The 19,525-nt window shown below is 34.2% G+C and overlaps 1 protein-coding gene, 1 long non-coding RNA gene and 1 pseudogene across 2 annotated transcripts; 1 reads left to right on the top strand and 2 right to left on the bottom strand.

Annotated features, from left to right (window-relative positions):
- Positions 1–1,225: 1,225 nt before the first annotated feature.
- On the bottom strand, positions 1,226–9,191 carry LOC132039365 (uncharacterized; annotated as a pseudogene).
- A 478-nt stretch (positions 9,192–9,669) lies between these two features.
- LOC132039834 (uncharacterized) lies at positions 9,670–10,956 on the bottom strand. Its single transcript, XR_009410492.1, has 2 exons — positions 10,885–10,956; positions 9,670–9,741 (listed from the first exon to the last, which is right to left on the bottom strand). It is a non-coding gene; the product is annotated as an uncharacterized LOC132039834 (long non-coding RNA).
- Positions 10,957–13,879: 2,923 nt separating this feature from the next.
- Positions 13,880–17,477, top strand: LOC132039366 (protein FANTASTIC FOUR 1-like). The gene is made up of 2 exons (XM_059429859.1): positions 13,880–14,154; positions 17,003–17,477. Exons 1-2 carry the CDS (start codon positions 13,880–13,882, stop codon positions 17,400–17,402), a joined length of 675 nt encoding a protein of 224 aa, XP_059285842.1. The 3' UTR covers positions 17,403–17,477.
- The last annotated feature ends 2,048 nt before the right edge of the window (positions 17,478–19,525 follow it).

Below are 19,525 nucleotides of genomic sequence, written 5' to 3' on the forward strand. Positions count from 1 at the left end.
AACTAGAGCTCTAACACTGTGAATCTACCCTATGGAGTTGGTCCTGAAATTTATCGAAGTTAGCTCTGAATTTTCTCATGGAATACACTTCAAACCCGGGGCTGGTGAATATATCAAGTTTTGGAAGGATAGATGGCTCAACAATTCTACTCTTATGGTGGATTATCCCAATATCTTTAACATAGCTATGGATAAGGACTTCACAATTGCTAAAAACAGGACTAACAACCACTGGGATGTGCATTTCAGAAGGTTTGTTCAAGACTGGGAACTTGGGAGTTTGATGAAAATATTGGCAAAGGTGGAAGCTCACAATATTGATGAAAGTGAAGCTGCAGGCTCAAAGGGGGAACCAAAGGCATTTTCACAAGAATGCTATAGACAACTATCGCTACAAAGTCAAGTACACCGATAGATGGCCATGGAAGCTAGTATGGAAGACCAATACGCCATGAGGATCAAATGCTTAGAATTTGGATTACACTAAACAGTTGCTTGTCTTACTTTAGACAATCTAAAGAGAGAGATTAGAGTTGGACAACACCGGATGCTTTTTTTGCAATACAACTCCGCAGACAAGCCAACCACCTTTTTCTTCAATGCCCGGTAGCATATGACCTCGAAACATGTTCTTGTGCTTTTTTCGGTTTAAATTGGGTATGCCGCAAAGATTAAGGAAAGCTCAAATATACAAAAAAAAACGGGTTTAGCTAAACCAATATAGCTACAGAATAACTACAGAATTGAATCCGTCGGTAAAATCCTCGTAGCTAGCTATTTGCCGACAAAAAAAATTAATCCGTCGCTGGATTAACGACGGATTGGTGACAGATTTTATTTGTTGCCAATATGAGCGACGAATGAAATCCGTCGCGATGTTAATAATTTCCGTCGCTAATTATATGAGTTATTTCGTCGTTTCTTCTGAGTGGCGACCAATAGTTTTTGTCGCTAATTCCGTAGCCAATTCTTTTAATATACACATTTCTGCATTCCTTTTAGCGACGAAAATAATTTGTCGCAACATTTGAAATCCGTCGCAAATCTTTTTTATTTTTTATGTTATATAATATTTTAAATACACCCGTTCAAGCATATATTAGGTACCCATGTAATAACTTAATTAATAGAAACTAATATTCTACAAGGTCCAAAATACATAGCGAGAATGCAAAATAAGTTTGGAGCATCCACAACGATAATATCCAAACCGAAAAATCCAAAATCATATGCAACATCCATAAAGTCCAAACAACAAAACTAACAACCATAAAGTCCAAACCACAAAACTAACTAATGAGAGATCGAGAGCCACGATCATCATCGAAACCGATGCATGAACTTGATCAATGTTGGCGATGGCCGGAGCTGAAACTATAGGTGCCATAGATGGTGGATGGTCATTAGGAGTGTCCATCTGAGAAGAGACTGAAGGATTCAATCCACGTACCCGCTCAACAATAATAGGAAGCAAGCGATCAGTCAGTGCAGGAATTATGCTATCAGTCAGTGTAGGAATTAATCGCGTCACTAACTCATCCAAAGTTCCCGTCGCTGCTGGTTGAGCATTCGGAGGTGGTACTGAGGATGTAGCATCAGATGCAGAAGAAGGACGAAGATTCGGCCCATAATATAAGTGTGCTTGAGATCCAAGACCATATATTCTTCTTTTCTTTACCCCTCCTACGGCTTCGTAATAGGCTTGACATTGATCAACTTCAGATTGAGTTTGTGACTGATTTTGTAGTATTTCTTGATATTTTTCCTGTAAAAGAGAGTGATAATTAGTTAAACTCATTTCACTACCAGTAAGCACATGTACGAGAACCATTAAATACAGCAAGAATAATGCCCCGAAAGCTTCAATACAATTCAAGATATCTCTGTCTCACTGTCTCACTGAAGGCTACTGATAATGCAGTTAAAAGGTTTGGAGTGAATTTATCTTCCATCTGTAGCTGCTGTACTACTAATCACTATGAGGAGACTAGTTACCATCTGTTTAGTTGTGGTTATATTGCTAATCAAGTTTGGACTTTCTTCTGCAATTCATGTGGAATTAATCTGATCCATGGACAAGTTAATACAAAAAGCTATGAAGTGGTGGTTGGCAAAGCCTAAAAATGAGGTTCATAAAACCATTTTACAATGCTTACCAACTGTCATATGCATAGTAGTTGATCTTGTGCGACGACTACATATGGCACAGTACGACAATTTCTTGCAAAGCAGGTGGCAGCCTAAAAATGCTGGAGTACAGGAAGTATGCTAGCACAATACTGCTGTTTACAGCAGCCAGGAAGCACAGCTGCACTTGGTGTGGTCTAGAATCAAAGCTACAGAGCTGTTGGTTCTCAGGTGAGTGTACAACTGGAGGAAGGAACTACAAGAAAGTTGTCACTGATTCATTTTAGCATTTGCTGCTGTTGGAAGTTGCAGTAAGTCATGCGAAAACAAGGATTTTGCTTTGGAGGAAAACTTGGCAACTTGTAAAACAGCAGCAAATGCTAAAATGCTTTGCAGCAAATCCTTTTGTTATCAGGGTCATCCCACTAATATTATTAGATGCTTTATGTACTATATCAGGGTTGTCCCGCTAAATAATTTACTGAAATATGTGCAACGACATGCAGACAGTATAACCTATCAAACTAACAAATAAGTGGCCATATACATGCGCGTTCCCTCATGTACATATCACAATACATATATATATAGCTAATATCTTTCCTAGCATGAGAAAATATTTTAGTGGTCAAAATTTCAATATAATCTTTAGAGGTCTACTGATTTTTGTATCCAATCTTTGTTGAACACATCCAATCTATGCAAAAACAATCAATTATTGGGGTCAATTATACCCATTCGATTCATGTTAAACAGGTAATATCGACTTATAAACGTATTCAAATGTAATCTGAAATACAAATATTCAATTTTTTGTTTTTGACTTTATGTAAAAAATACATCAACTCGTATCCGGTGCGACTAAATGCAAAGACACCTATTTTGCAGTGGTAACCGGGAGGGTATATAAATAAAAAAAAAAAAGGGGGGGGGGGGGGGGGGGGGGTGCGGATGCGAGAGAAGGCTTGGAGGTGGTGACAAGAAAGGGGCCGTTTGCAGCATGGAAAGGCACAAGGTGCTCTTGCAGCCTTGTTTGTTGGAAGAAATGGGCAAAGTTGGTCAGGAGAGTAGGATGGTAGTCCCCTGGTGTATTTATGATAGGTGAAAATGCATTGTATAGCTGCAAAAGGACCAGGGGTACTGTTGGCAACTTTGGTAGGATAGAACTGGAACAGCAGGAGTTCCTGATGCTATCAAGAGGAGAATGCCTTGTTGCCATCATGCTCCAATCCTATGGGAAGAGAGTATGATGGTAGTTTTTTTTTTCCTAACCATGTGTTCTTTTTTTGCAGGTATTGGAAAATATGGTGCAACAAGATCGCGAGCTAGTAAAAGGAAAACCACTTTCTAAATAATGAGATATAAGTGTTCTCCAAGCAAGTCCTCTAGTTGCACCAGCAGCAAGCCTTGCTGGCCAAACGAGCTTGAAATCACCATTCCTAACACCAGTACTAAGATTACTATGTAAAAGGGAATACAAACTTCCATTCTGCATATGCTGATACACCAAAAACCTTTCATCAACTATATAAAAACCTAATAAAGGCACTAAATTCGTGTGCCTAAGTTGCCCCAACCGATTCATCTCGGACCGAAACTCGCTTTTTCGCTTATTTACAACTACTCAGCCTTTTAATAGCTAATGCAGATCCATCCGCCAACATAGCTCTATAAGATACACCATTCCTAGTTGAAATTACAATATTTCCACTATCAAAAGAATTAGTACCTACTAATAAATCATTAAGCTTAATCTTGTTAATAGGTTTTTGAAACAATGTAAACTGAACAATCTTAAAAGCTCTCAACTTTTCAACCCAATCACTACCTTTACCATCACCAAGCTCTCTATCTTCCTAGTTTGGCTGAACCAAAAACCATCTCCAAATCCCAAATCCAAGAATTAAAGATCCTAAAGCACCAACACCATCAACAACTATAATAATAAAGGGACTCTTATTACTCAACTTACTAGATTTATATATGTAGTTAATGTTTCCCACTATGTTTAAGATAGTGTCTTTATGTAGCTTTGAGGAGATTCCATCTTTTAAACAAACTTGCCTTAAATGCGGGGATTATGTGAGCGATTGTAAAGGTTTTGCTTGATAGTGGTGCTACTATTTCTATAGGGTACTAGTCCCGATGTGGTTACTTATAGAACTTTAATGAAGGCCTTTATGAGGGCTAAAAAGTTCGATCGAGTTTGGCTTCTAATATTGCTATCAACCATTGGCTTTCGCTCTTTTCTTGAATGTGATGGGACTAAACAAAGAAACTTCCTATAGAAGATTATAGAATGTTGGACTCACATGCACGATTCGGGCTCGCTCACCAACAAAAGATTTTCCATCATGACCGTGTGTATGGACGTGCAAATGTACCTCACTTGGTGTTGGATCCCGACCCTTTTTAATAGCCTATACAAGAAAAAATATACATAGTTTAGTAACTTCCAAAACCAACAAAAACAGCAACCAATGTCACAGTAGAGAATATATTTTGACATATTCCTTTTACATATGCAGAGTCCATATTAGAATATGTTCATGAAAATTTAAAAACTAATTGAAGGCAGGAAATCAGTAAACAGTTATGGTGAAAATGAGAGAAATTTTTTTTAAAAACTAATGGGCAATTCGCAGAATTGCCCTTCTTTTGGGGTGGTCTTTAAATTTTGCCCCTCATATTTGCGGTCTTTAAATTTTGCCCCTCATATTTGTGGTCTTTAAGTTTTGCCCTTAGCTTGGATACCTGAGGTTTTGGGTTCGAACCCCCGCTCAAGCATAAAATAAAAAAATAATTTCGCAAGGCGGGGGTACGGAGGGAGTGTCGCCCCCTCCCAAGCATAACTTCCTTAAGGAAAAACTAAAGTTATGCCGGAGGGGGCATAACTTTTCCTCAAGACATAGTTTAGTTATGCCTTATGGAGCAAAACTTTTCCTTAAGGAACTATGCCTTATGGGGCAGACTTTTAATTAAGGCATAACCAAAAGTATGCCTTAACTAAAAGTGTGCCTTGAAAAGTTTAAAAAAAAAAAAAATGTCTCAAGGCAAAGTCTTGCCCCCTCAAGCATAACTTCCTTAAGGAAAAACTAAAGTTATGCCGGAGGGGGATAACTTTTCCTCAAGGCATAATTTAGTTTTGCCTTATGGGGCAAAACTTTTCCTTAAGGAATTATGCCTTATGGGGCAGACTTTTAATTAAGGTATAACCAAAAGTATGCCTTAACTAAAAGTGTGCCTTGAAAAGTTAAAAAAAAAAAAAAAAATGTCTCAAGGCAAAGTCTGCCCCCTCCGGCATAACTTCCTTAAGGAAAAACTAAAGTTATGCCGGAGGGGGCATAACTTTTCCTCAAGGCATAATTTAGTTTTGCCTTATGGGGCAAAACTTTTCCTTAAGGAATTATGCCTTATGGGGCGTACTTTTAATTAAGGTATAACCAAAAGTATGCCTTAACTAAAAGTGTGCCTTGAAAAGTTAAAAAAAAAAAAAAAATGTCTCAAGGCAAAGTCTTCCCCCTTCGGCATAACTTCCTTAAGGAAAAACTAAAGTTATGCCGGAGGGGGCATAACTTTTCCTCAAGGCATAATTTAGTTTTGCCTTATGGGGCAAAATTTTTCCTTAAGGAACTATGCCTTATGGGGCATACTTTTAATTAAGGCATAACCAAAAGTATGCCTTAACTAAAAGTGTGCCTTGAAAAGTTAAAAAAAAAAAAAAAAATGTCTCAAGCCAAAGTCTGCCCCCTCCGGCATAACTTTGGTTTTTCCTTAAGGATTGTATCTTTGGATCCGGCATACACTCTCCCCACCCCCCGTCTTGCGAAATTATTTTTTTATTTTATGCCTAAGCGGGGGTTCGAACCCAGAACCTCAGGTATCCAAGCGAAGGGCAAAACTTAAAGAACACAAATATGAGGGGCAAAATTTAAAGACCACCCCAAAAGAAGGGCAATCCGTGCAAAAAAATGAAAACTAATAGTATTAATTAGTCTGTGGCGGTCCATGAACCCATACAGTCAATGGATAACCGATCCTGATCATTATCTTCAGAATTTGTTCGCAAATAGGTTATATCGCAAGTCCAATAAACACAATTATAGAATACATGTCTTTCTAATTGGATATGTAGGTAACGCTAGCCGGCTCATAGTATATTTAAAGAAAAATTTAGAATTTGACATCATGGCAATTTAGTTAGGCAGACGCCAAAGCCACAGAATTAACTTACAAGTCTCTTGTGATGCTCTCCGATGGAAATAGAGCCGCCCGTGTGAGTCCCACTAGCAACTGTATCCTCACCGCCACGACGATTCTTTGAAGCTGTTTTTGATTTTTCAATAACCTTAGGATCTGCCCAATAGCTCTTCCAACTTTCCCATGTTTCTTTCGGAACATAAACTGGCCGAATTCCCTCACCTTTTATTGAGCTAATGAAATCACAGTACCTTTCTATGCCATTGCTTTCTCACTTCACTATCAATCGAAGAATCCCAATAGAATGCCTTCTGAAATAATTTTACAGAGTAGAATATAACAATAAACTCATCATCTCAGCAAAAAAAAAAATTATAAGACCTGAGTTATAAGAAAAGCACCATCAGTCACCCAATAAACGGAAAGTAAAAGAACTGTGAAAAGAATGAGATGTTGCCCGTGTTGCAAGGAATTGAGACAGAGGGATTATTAGACATGTTCTTGGTTACTTACTATGACGGCTTCGATTAAGAATAAAGCTCTACATCTCATAGTCAAAGTTAAATTAAAAAAAATCTATTTTTCGTTCTGAACACTAACGGTAATTAGTGACAAATGTTTCGATTATACCTCGAATTCTCCAAGATAAAAATCTTCTCTTGTGAGACACTTTTCCGCTCTCCATTAGGCTCAATTTCATTCTTGAAAATCTCGGATATCGTCTCGAATAATCTCGATGGTTCCAACCCACAAATTTGAAGACATTATATGAAGTCTATTATAAAGCAATTACGGAAAAAAATAATAATGGTGCAGTTTAACCCCAAGGATTGTTTCTCTTCACCTACCGCATCACTCCCAATTTCTCTTACGAGTCGCACCCTCGCCTATTACGTTGCTCTCATTAGGTATTATCGGAGATGATTCGTTGGATGGGGTACTACCATCAGTAGTTAACTTGGTCTTGCCCACCCGAGGAATCCCACCTTGTCGAGAACTAATCGGGGAACAGGAATAAAGGCATATCCTCGATATCGACCTCTAGTTCTTGATTGCATCGACCTCCGCCACGAGCCATATCTACAAGGAAAAAAACAAACTCAACTCTCCGTAAGTGAATCACTATCAAGTAGCTCACGAAAGGCAATTGGCAATTTTCATGAACACATGACAATCATGACTTTTCATGCCAAATAACTTAAATTTGTTCGTGTCCAAGCATCGACTCAAGTTCGAATACCCATCTCCAAACTTCACACCTTCCAACCAATCGAACAAGATAACTTTTTCATTCTTTTCTATTGTATACAATAGCTTCCATCGATTCCTTGTCTAATCGCGGTGATCTATTTTGCAATATCTAGACGTGCTTTCGGATTGTCTTTGGTTTTGCCAACAACATTAAGAACTTGTTAAACACATTATCAAAGACATTCTTCTCAATATGCATGACATCAAGATTATGTCGTATCAAGTTAGAACTCCAATAAGGCAAATCCCAAAAGATGCTTCGTTTTTTCCATCCGTGAATTACATATCCTCTTATTAACTTCTTGTGCATCTAACTTTTTCTTATCCCCAACTCACAAATTTGATTCAAAATTTCTTCTCCCCGTTCTAACGTCCTTGTACATGACCTTTAAGAAAGTTTTTACGATCTCTCCTAAATGGATGATTTTGATCAAGAAACATTCTAATCAAACCAAGTTGTTTTCCCACCATGTTTTAATCAATATTGTGTTTCCTCCATACAATAAGGACATACAAGTTGCCATATGCGTATTTAACATAGAATATGCTGGAAAGTCATTGATTGTCAAAAAGCCGCCCTTAATCAAAGTTTTGCTTTTTTGAGATGCAAATGCATTTACACTATAACAAAGTCAAAAAACATCAATTTTTAGTTTAGGATTGTGTTGGCATAAGAACATGTATGCCTCCTTCATACACAAGGCAAATTATACGGAGTGACAATTACGGGCCACGAAGAGTATTTTCTCCCCGTCCGAGCAAATGGTTGGAAACCATCCGTACATAACCCCAACCTCACATTCCTTGGTCTCGTGCAAAAAAGGAATGAGTTTCATTGACTTCCAAGCCTCGAGTTTTACCCCTCCTCTTGTATATGCTCGTGATGCCATCTCATGCTCTGCGAGTTGCATTAGACGCATATAATCTCCGCAATCTAGGAATCAAAGGGAAATAATACATTTTCTTGTAAGGACCAATTTCCTCTTACGAGAACCAACACGACGTTTATACCTCTCATAGCCACAAAACTTACAAGAAGTTAGGTCCTCATCATCACCCCAATACAACATACATCCTGAATTACAACAATCAATCTTTTCAATAGGCAAACCCAAGCTACGCACTAGCTTCTTGGTCGATAATAACTATCAAGCACTCGTATCTTCAAAGCCTCTTTCAATAGTTTCATAATTTGATTATAACCCTCCGTGACAAAGTATTCTCACTTTTAATATTTAACATCCTAGAAACTATTTGAGAGAGGGAAGAACCAGATACAATTTTGCATCGGCGACTTGTAGCAAATCATAAAACCTCGGGACTCAAGATTAGGCTCCTCCTCCATTGAAGGATTAGATTCCTCCTCCACCAAAGGTTCACGGTGATGAGATGACTCGGGTTCGCATGACTCGAACCCCGGCCAAAGTTCGGTCCAAATTTATCTAAAACCATTTGGCGATATGGATTATCATATCCCAATTCAGTTGAGTACCACCATGTAAATCACTATACATCTCACCGGTCACTTCTTTTTCCCCTTGATACTTCCAAACAAAATAGTTCTCAACAAATCCAAACGATTGAAGGTGCAATTTAACGGTTTCAACATCCATGAATTTAATATTGTGACATTTTTTACACGGACATTTGACATCGTCACCACTCATGCGGTTTCTCGAGAACATGAGAACTCAAGAAACTTATTAACACCGTTATGAAACTAGAATTAATACCCCTCGACCATCCAACCTGTCGTACATCCAACCACGCTCTAGATTATCCATAATCCTATTTAATGTTAAAATAAACAAGAAACTTAGAGTTACTTTCTGTAAATAAGTAAGACAATCAGAATGCCATCCAAAGGAAAACAAGTTGAGTTTAAGACCAATTTTTTTTAACTGCAAAAAGAAAGTGTGCTGGCTATGAAGTTTAAGAAGGTAATAATAAACTTTCTTAATCAACCAAGGAAAAAATTAGTAAAGACAAGAAAGATTACCAACATTAAAACAAGCAGGTATAGATACTATAATCCTACTCAACCAGACAACTTCACTAACAGTGAGAGCAAATAGCAATAATCCTAACAAACCTTTCGAGAGCTTTTTGAAGAATTTGATGAAGTACAACTGTTTCCTAAACCCTGAAACTGTTTCCTAAACCCTGCAAGAATGAATATAAATCAAATCCTTCAGTATTAGTGAAACGAGAGATTTAGCCAGAAACCAAAAATTTACGTTCTTTAACAAAGATAAACATCGTTAAATGTCATAAAAGAGGAAAATAACATTGAACAAAATAGCAAAAGAAAAGAAGAAATAGATACACAAACCCTCAATTTTTTATCTATACGTTTCCAGATAGCTATACATATATCTACTAGTTGATTATTAGTTTATTACATTCTAACTTAGATTAATGTGCACATAACAAGTAAATTGAGATAAATGCGGTCAACTGAGAATAGTTCTTGCTTGCAGTTCCAATAGTAATAAAAACCCACTATTTTCACACTAACTTCCCAATTAAATTCAAGATAATTTCAAGAATGCATAAGAGCACAACTCTTATAACTTATTTTCATAAAGGAGTTGATTAAAAAGAGTACACCTTGGGGGTATTCGGATTCCTAACTTGGGTTTTCATATGGAATTTGAAGAGAAAAGCATTCTTTGAAGTTGCACCCATATTTTCTTGGAAAACTAATTTTTGATGCTAAACGAGAGAAATTAAACTATATTTAAGAAACCCAAAATAAAACAATTGCAAAATTTCTCCTCCTTCCAACACACTGACACATACAAGGTGGCAACAAAACCAAAATTTATGTTCTTTAACGGCATAAACATTGTTAAATGTCATATACAAAATTCAAGCTAAGCAATAAGTTCCCCAAATCACAAGATCCACAATTTATTCAACTATAATTCGTACAAGAAAAACAAAGTACACACAAAAATTAACTGAATTTCAACTCAAACAGAAAGAAGGATGATTTTCAACAAAAAAAAAAAATAGACCCACAATTTATTCAGAGAAAGAAATAGATTTGATACCTGAAATTCAACTCAAAACCCCTCAGAAGAGAGAAAAAGGGCTCTGAGAGAGCCCTCTCTTTGATGAAACAACTGCTACTGCTGAGAGCTAAGCGATTCTTACTGAGGTATTTAGGGTTTTTATGATTATTATTGATAATACCCAGTGCATGTATAATCGCTCGCCGAGAGCTAAGCGATGATGATATTTACTTTTTTAATTGATATAGAAAAGCAAGAAAGAGAGAGAGAAATAAACAAAGTAAATCACCATGGTAAATGAGAAATAAATAGAGTGAGAGTATGAGAAAGGCGTCGAATTTTCCGGTGGGTTTGAAGCAATTCCGGTGGGTTTTAAGAGAAAGAGAAGATGGTGGGTTTGAAGAGAAAGAGGTGTTAGTGCATTTAGAGGCGATGGGGGTTTATTTTATTTCGTTTATAAAAATAAAACTAAATTTTATTTACCGACGGATTCATTCGTCGCTACAAATTAATTTGAAATTTTAACGGTGAAACATACATATTATTTAACGACGGACATAATCCGTCGCTAATTACGTCGCTAATACGTAATAAATTTTGCCGCCCATGATTCGTCGTAATTTTAGTAGCTAAAATAAAGGCGCGGAATTTTCGAGCCAAAATATAGCGACATTTAAAAATCCGTCGCTATTTCGTTGTTAATTTAGATATCATTTCTTTTTTCATTTTTTTGGCGACAAAACTCTAATTAATCGTAGGTAATCCGTCGTTACATAGAGACGGAATTAATTATGTCGCTAAAACTTTTTTCTTCAAAAGATGCATGTCAAAAACCCTTTTTTCTTTTTCCAGTTTTAAAAATATTTTCAGAATATATATAAAAATAATGTTTTATAGTTCATCTATTTAGATATAAGTTATTTGCGTTTGTTCTTTTAATTTAAAACTTAAGTCTATCTTAAATAAATTCTTTGTTATTACTTATGTTTGCGAGCATGTACGACATAAAACTACATGAGAAAAACTTTAAAAAACAAACTTTAGGTCTAATTTGTCGAATAAAAATTTAAAATAGCAAATGATAAATGGTAAATAACATCAATAAACAATAAATTATATTATAAGAATGATGTTTATATAATAATTAAGCCTATATTAAAATAGAAATTGAACAACAAGATAATTCTTTACGTGTCTATAATAAATTCTTATGGAAAAAATATAATTTGAAGCAAGTTTAATAACATTTCCACCTAAAGAATCAAATAATATATGAGTGTGCTTTGTGGGGTTACTATAACCTTTTCCATGACATTATCATTTAGTGGCATGTAAAAAAGCTCTTAAAGTTCTTAAAATTTACCAAAAAGTGTGAAACTTACAAAATCATAAAAAAATTAATTAGGGGTAAAAGAGACAAAAAAACTCATGTGAGGACTACACAAAAAGGGGATTCTCTCTTATATTAGTAGTAAAAATGTGGTTCATCTGTGAATTAAAATTTACCACAGGGCGTTGTGAGCATAGGCGAATTTAGGTAGAAATTTTGGGGCACGTGAACACGTGGTCTCTCCGTAAAACTAGGTATTTTATGTATATATTTTTTAAAATTGGTATAGTGTTACCTGCTGGAACACATGCTACAAAAATGATAAATTGTGCAATTGGTTGAAGATTGAGTTTTTAACCTAGAGAACTAGGAATCAATTCCAACTTAGCACATTTTTTTCCTTTTTTTTTTTTTTTTAATGGTGAACCCATGATTTAAAATCCTAGTTGTGAGCTGTTAAGATTTTCAGGTCTCGTTTGCTACAGAACCAATAAAACTTGCAGAATTGTTTTCTCTAGCTGCATGCACCATCTTGTCTCTGTCCTATATTTCCATCGTCCTCCTTTCTAGGTTCAAAGGACCAAAAGAGTGCCAATTACATTTCTTGAAAATCTTAAATTTGCATTTTTTTATAAACATGGTGTTCCATGTTTCTTTTCAATTCGTAATTTTTAATTAGATCGATTTAAGTAAGCTCTTGTTACATGTATACAGAAGGAAGCAAGTGTTCTGTCTAGTACATTTCATGCTTCACCCTATCCCCACCCCCTTGAGCATGTAATCCATATCTCATATTGAAAGTTAAATTAATTCTGAGATATTCTCCAAATGTTTTCTCATTCCAGTCGGTTTGAGTTTCTTCTTTTCAAGAACTTATTTATTTGAGAAAAAAATATGTTACATATTGTTGACTTTCCTATTGTATTCAAACAATTTCATTAGACTATAAAAAAGTGAACATTTTTACTTGGGAACCAAAGTCATATTCTAGGTGAATTTTGGTCTCTCCCCTCTTTATCAGAGCAATGCAAACTAGTTCCATGGCTAATAATCTTGGTATAAGCCTTTGGTAGGACTTGGGCCACAAATATTTACATCATTATCGTTGATTTATACTCCCTTTGCAACTTTACTATTGCTTATAAGCACTTGATTTAGTTTCAAGATGAACTAAAAGATGAGGTTGATTAAATAATTCGATAAATACAATCATATTGAGCAGCTTGATCATGCATTGGATAGTTTTCTCATGGACATCCATCTTGGAAGAGCCTAGTCCAGTAACGAGTTACCATGCAACATACGTTTTTTCATGCCAAGAGATCGTTATTCAGACGTATAGGGGTCGTTTGGTTTGAAAACAAGTTATGCAGGGATTTGTAATGCAACAAGTAATTATGTTAGAGTAAATACTTACTCGCACCGAGTGTTTACGCCAACCCAATAAATATATGATCCATGTCTTCACAAACATTAGCATAAAATCATAGTTAACTATATTACACATTCTCACCTTAATTTATCACTTAACCATTATAAATCAGTATGATTTGGTATCAATGTTACGTAAATGTCAATAGGTATACAATTCCTAACATAATTCAGAGTCCAAAGTCCAAACAACTCTACATTGGCTGTATTTTCCTTTTTCTTTTCTTGGAATTTGCATATTAATCTTATGGCTAATCATGTCCAACTTAATTTACCATATGTTAATTATCTTCCTTTTTTACCGGATGATCTCTTTATCCGTTTTATTACTATACATTCAAAGTAATTAGCTAGACCATATCCTAATCCAAATCCATTACCCAATCCTCGGAGGTAATTTATGAACCAATTCTTAGCTGTCATTGCTAATTCTTTTTAAAACCCCATCTCTAGTAGGAGCATTCCCTATTAATTAATCTCCTTTTCCTAGAAATAATTTGTCTTTAATTTGTTACTTTCTCTAATGCATAGGCTGGAATCATCGTCAAACCAAGGATATGGACATGATTTGGCTGATTTCATTGGTGTTGAGAGTTGCATTGATCTACAAGCTGATATAAACCTCGAGTCCAATACTCAATATGATGGTTTGAAGATCAAGAAAAGGCTTCAAATGAAAAGAGAGAAAATAGATAAAGAATATCCTCCACCAATACCATGTCTTGTACACACAGAAAATTACCCTTATTCCAAAATCAAAATGCCTTGGGTGATGAAGAGATACACTGAAGATGGCAGGTTAGTGGGGTGAAAATTTCCAATATAAATATATATATTCAGAGGCAGATTCAAGATTTAAACTTGTGAGTTTATGTTTTTAATATCTATAGTGTGAGTAAAACTACTCGTGTTTAATTAAGCTCATATTCAAAGTTATAGACCCTGCTAAAATCCATCACATAAAAAGTAACGAGTGATATTTAGTGTCAAATTTAGAATTCTGAATTCGCCTAGACAAAGCAATTTTTGTCCAAGAGGAGTTAATTAGCATTTTTTTTTCCCCAGAAAATTACACTGTATAGATAGATCAAACTTTTTTTGTGTACTAGTTTCTCGCCACGTATGCTGCATGTGTATATAAAGTAATGTAGTATATGCTTTTGTAAAATCTCATAAACAGTGTTAAAATAAAACTTTAAGTAAATAATTAAACATGAAAGAATAAAATACAAATTTCTGATAATGTTTAAGGTGAATCGACTTTAAAAAAAAAGATTAAGGTGAATCTTCGTGCAATGACTTTTTTGTTTAGACAAAGGTGATTTGATATCGTCTAAGCCTAGGGAAATAATTAAATAATTAAAGTTTAATTATTTATTCTCATGATCTCAAATAGTATCTAAATGCAAATTTTATTTATTCTCTAAATGTCAAAATGGTATAACCACTTTCAAGTATATATATGATTATTCTAAATAAAATTACTTCATATCATTATATTCCACAATTTGAAAGTAATCTTCCACATAATCTTTATGCGTGCAACCATAATATTTTATGTTATTTATAGATCTCATTGTATCAATTAAATAATAAAGTTCATTATAACATTAACTATTATCATTCCTAAACACAACAAATATGCATTTCAAAGTTTATCACAAGATATGTCATTTATCTTAATGTGTTTGAGAAAATAAGTTTCTCTAATCAGAAAGAGTAAAGGAAGATAAATAAGCAGACAGGGAACAGAAACTGATGTTTGTAGCATTTTTCTTGTTCACCTACAATTTTAAAAATTTCTTGGTGGCACCATTTGTCCTGTGTTGTTTTGGGACAGAATAATTAAATTCTTGTTTTTATTACTTCTTCACAATCGATTGTTGTTTTGCTACTTGTATTATGAAAAATATAATATAAAAATCCATGATCTTTTCTTGGAAAACTTCTTGTATAATCTATAAAAAGTATCCAACACTTTTTGACATTCTATTTTTTGTCTTCTAGAATTTGTAAAGTTCTTTTTTTTTTCCAAGATATAATTTTTAAAGTTTGTCCTTGCAATTTTCTGGTTGAAACGTCTGATCTTCTCACACAAGTGCTATAGTACATAGCCTGTAATCCATGTACACGATGCATTAATGTAGACATTTGATCAAATTATGTATTAAAAAAATTAAATTCTGATAAACGCCCAAAACTTGGCTCATCTTCTTCTATTTTCTTTACTCGGGTATGAACTTTCTTTTTGTCTCTAGTATGACTTGTGATAACCTTAAAAGTAAATATTACTTTCTTTTTGGATAAAAAACGGTAGTTTTGTCTTATTTATAACACATAAAATTTGAAGGTTATGTGATTTTTTCTTTTAATAAAAACAAATGGTTAACACTCTTAACAAATAGTTGGGTGACATCTTTGGGTGATATAGGATACTACGTGATCACATAATTTATTTTCTAGTAGTATAGACTTTTTGTATAGCATAATGTATTGTTAAAGCGCGTCTAAAAAGAACAAAAGGCTACACATAATCTTTCAATCAATTGTACGAAGGAGATGACAGAGGGATATCTTGTATATATATTTGTATGTATGTATATATATATATATATATATATATATATATATATATATATATATATAAACTTTTGTATATATATTGTATTGTTAAAGCGCGTCTAAAAAGAACAAAAGATATATTTGTATGTATATATATATATATATATATATATATATATATATATATATATATATATATATATATAGACTTTTGTATAGCATATTGTATTGTTAAAGCGCGTCTAAAAAGAACAAAAGACTACACATAATCTTTCAATCAATTGTACGAAGGAGATGACAGAGGGATATCGTTTGTGTGTCTATATATATATATATATATATATATTTGAAGTTATAAATGCTCATGATGTTAATCCGATCATATCGATATCCTAATTAAACCATGCTACTATCATGAATAATTACCATATTACTATATTTTTGTCAATAATGAAATGAAACCAAAGACAACAAGTAGACTAATCCCGAAGAAATTCAAACTCAATTAAACTTTAATCATCTCCAAAGTATAACAATTTTGAATGTAGTAGAACATATCTCACTTCAATTCAAATTATAGCACTAAATTTAAAAGTAAGTTAACTTACAATTGTTTTCTCCAAAAGTGGATATCGCTGGAAAAATAGCCTGAAAATTAGATAGCTAGACCGGATCATAGCAGGCCAAAAATTTGACGATCAAGTAAAACAGGAAAAAAAGGTGAAAATTTTACAGAGAAAAGAAGATAGATAATTTAGTGGAATAATAGTAAGAGGCCAAAGCAACTATTGACAAAGTGTAAGTTAAAGAAATGACTCTTCAAATCATACGCGAAACATTGCATCTATTCTTATTGCTGGTATGGTTTTTTAATAGGCTTCTTATTTTTGTAGTAGGATATTTAAGTAAATGAAGGGTAATTTTGTAATTTGACTTTCAAGTTCAGGAGTTCATGCTTTTAATAGAATATAGATATATACTACAAGTTGAAACTTTTTTATTTTTTTATTTTTATGTTTACTTCTTTATATTTTGAATTTCCTAATTAAAATTTCTGATTTCACCACTGGTTCGTCTGTGATAGGTTGATCATTAAGGAAGAGAAAGTAAAACACTATGAGTATCTCGAGGCTCATCGGTCCGATGGACGGCTGACGCTTCGTCTCATCCCGCTTAACAATGAAGTTTTGAGAACACACGATGATGACGATGATGATGATGATGATGATAGTGAAAATGAGCTTGTGGAAGATGAAAAGGAGGTTAATATTCATGATTGGGAAGAAAAAGAAAAAGAAAAAGAAGAAGAAGAACTTAGTGACGTAAATAAAAGTGATGAAGATAGTTTTCAACAAAGGAATGGAGAATTAAAGGGTGAAAATGAATTGGCAAATGTGAATGGTGGTGCAGTAATTGGAACCAAGTGTTGTAGTTCATGTATGTTTGACTTGGCCATGCCCGCAATAAGGCCACTTCATACGTAACATTAGTTGCCATCTCTTCACTTCTCTGTTTTCTTTAGAATGAACAAAATTTTTGTTAGTCTATTTTTTTTGTGAATATTTTGGCTACTCCTTTGGACTGAATAAATTTTGAACTTGCTTTCGTTTTCACTTAGCAATTAAGATTTTTTCCTGATTGTTTGTAGCCAATGATTTTGACTAAGCAGTTTGTTTGATATTTACATTAGTTGATTACTATTACAACCCAAAGTGCAGAGTTATACTGGATTGTTTTATGGACTTTGTTAAATTGTTGTGAAAGTGTAAACGTTTCTTGGACGAGGTGCACAACCATCAGATTTTGAAGCCGCCATTTAAGTGGGAGTTTTTTTTTTTTTTTTTTGGCATGTATACCCTACTTCGGATAACTTCAGACATACGGTGTTTGAAGTTATTCTTGACAAAGTCTAACTTCACATATAATGTTTAAAATTTTATATGGCTGAAGTTCATTCATTTTTGCCTCATCCAGCAATTATTGCTTGAATTCCAATCATATATAACTGAAGTTTAGCCATCTTTTCCTGAACTGCAGCCACATTTTTGATTCAGTCATTTTTGGCTCGAACTTCAACCACACAAAATGTGACTTAACATCATAAATACATGAATTTCACTCATATGTAACTAGGGGTGTGCATTCGGTTTCGGTTCGGGTTTACGTTATTCGGTTTCGATTTTTCGATTTTCGATTTCTAAAAACTACAATCCAACCCGAACCAAAATACGTTTGGATTGGTTCGGTTCGATTTTTCTCTATTCGGCTATGTTATTTTCGGTTTAGTTATTCGATTGCATCATATAAGATAATTAACATAATCAAAATGACGAAAAAGAATAAATATTATAGAGAATGAGAAGTAATCATGTCATATCTCTTAAATATATTTTCTACTATAAGTCACATAGTAAAACTTTAAAAATACAATATTTAAAAGTATATAAATACATGTTCATAACCTAAAGATTGAGAATGAGTCATTGTATACTCTAATACAAATAGCCACTAAGTAAGAAAGGATGAAAGTGATTAAACACTCAAACTCAAAATCCCTTAAAATGGAATATGTTAAATGAAAATGATATATATATTATTCGTTTTTTCGATTTTTATTTTTGAAATCAGAAATCAAACCAAAAATCCAAATTTTTTAATTTTCCAATCCGAAACCAAACCAAAAAAACCAAAAAACCAATCCAAAATGGTTCGATTTTGTCTGAAGTTAGATTTTGTCCGTATGGAATTGAATTTAAATTAACAGTCGATGGGAGACAATTTTCTTGGTGCTTTCATGAAGATACTGTTGTTGTGAGTCTCATGAAGATAATATTGTTTGGGACAATATTATCTTCTCAGGGTGTATCATTCCATTCTCAAAATAATATTTGGGTTTTTTAATTTCTTTTCAATTGCACATTACTCGCTAAAGAGTTTTTAAAGTTCAATGGGACATCTGTGATTTTATCTTCTTTTTTATTATGTAGAGAAAACTGTTTGGCACACTGAGTATTAAGCCGTCAACTTATTACACTAATCCGACATCGAGAAAGTATATAGTTGGTTTAGTCTTTAATTATAAAAGCTAATCACGATTATACGCCAAGCCTTGTAACGTGGGTTTGTAACCAAGCAGGGCATTAAAGTGGTTGAATGTTGGTATAATTGGGCATAGTAAAAATGCAGAGTCGCGATAGGTCCTCCCTACTCTCGGCATGCACAGCTCTACATGAACTGTGCAAGCATTTCAAAAATCAAATTGAGAATTTGGGGTTAAAAAGCTCGAGGGGAACGGCTTCTAAAGAAAGTCAGCTTAGGTAACTTAGATAAATGAGTGCTAATTTCTTCAAAGAGTTTGCCGCGTTCCTATATTATCATCTTTTTTCATCACCTTCAAGGCCGTATTCCCTATCCTTCTTCTATCCTTAAATCGAGTAAAGGATAAAGAGGAAGCGGCGTTTCCATATACGAATTATTACCCTAGCCATTAGCCATATTCTTCAAAGTTCCATTCAAGGTCTTCTATCCTTCTTCTATCCTTAAATCGATATATACGAATTATTACCCTAGCCATGATAGCGGTGGTATTATGTTCTTGATTTCTCTG

This window comes from Lycium ferocissimum, chromosome 12 (genome assembly GCF_029784015.1).
Source record: "Lycium ferocissimum isolate CSIRO_LF1 chromosome 12, AGI_CSIRO_Lferr_CH_V1, whole genome shotgun sequence".
In the NCBI taxonomy this organism is placed as follows: domain Eukaryota; kingdom Viridiplantae; phylum Streptophyta; class Magnoliopsida; order Solanales; family Solanaceae; genus Lycium; species Lycium ferocissimum.

Coding starts and splice junctions, on each gene's coding strand:
- LOC132039366 (XM_059429859.1), top strand. CDS start 13,880: ATGCATAGGCTGGAATCATCGTCAAACCAAGGATATGGACATGATTTG. Junction 14,155..17,002: donor AGATACACTGAAGATGGCAG/GTTAGTGGGGTG, acceptor CGTCTGTGATAG/GTTGATCATTAAGGAAGAGA.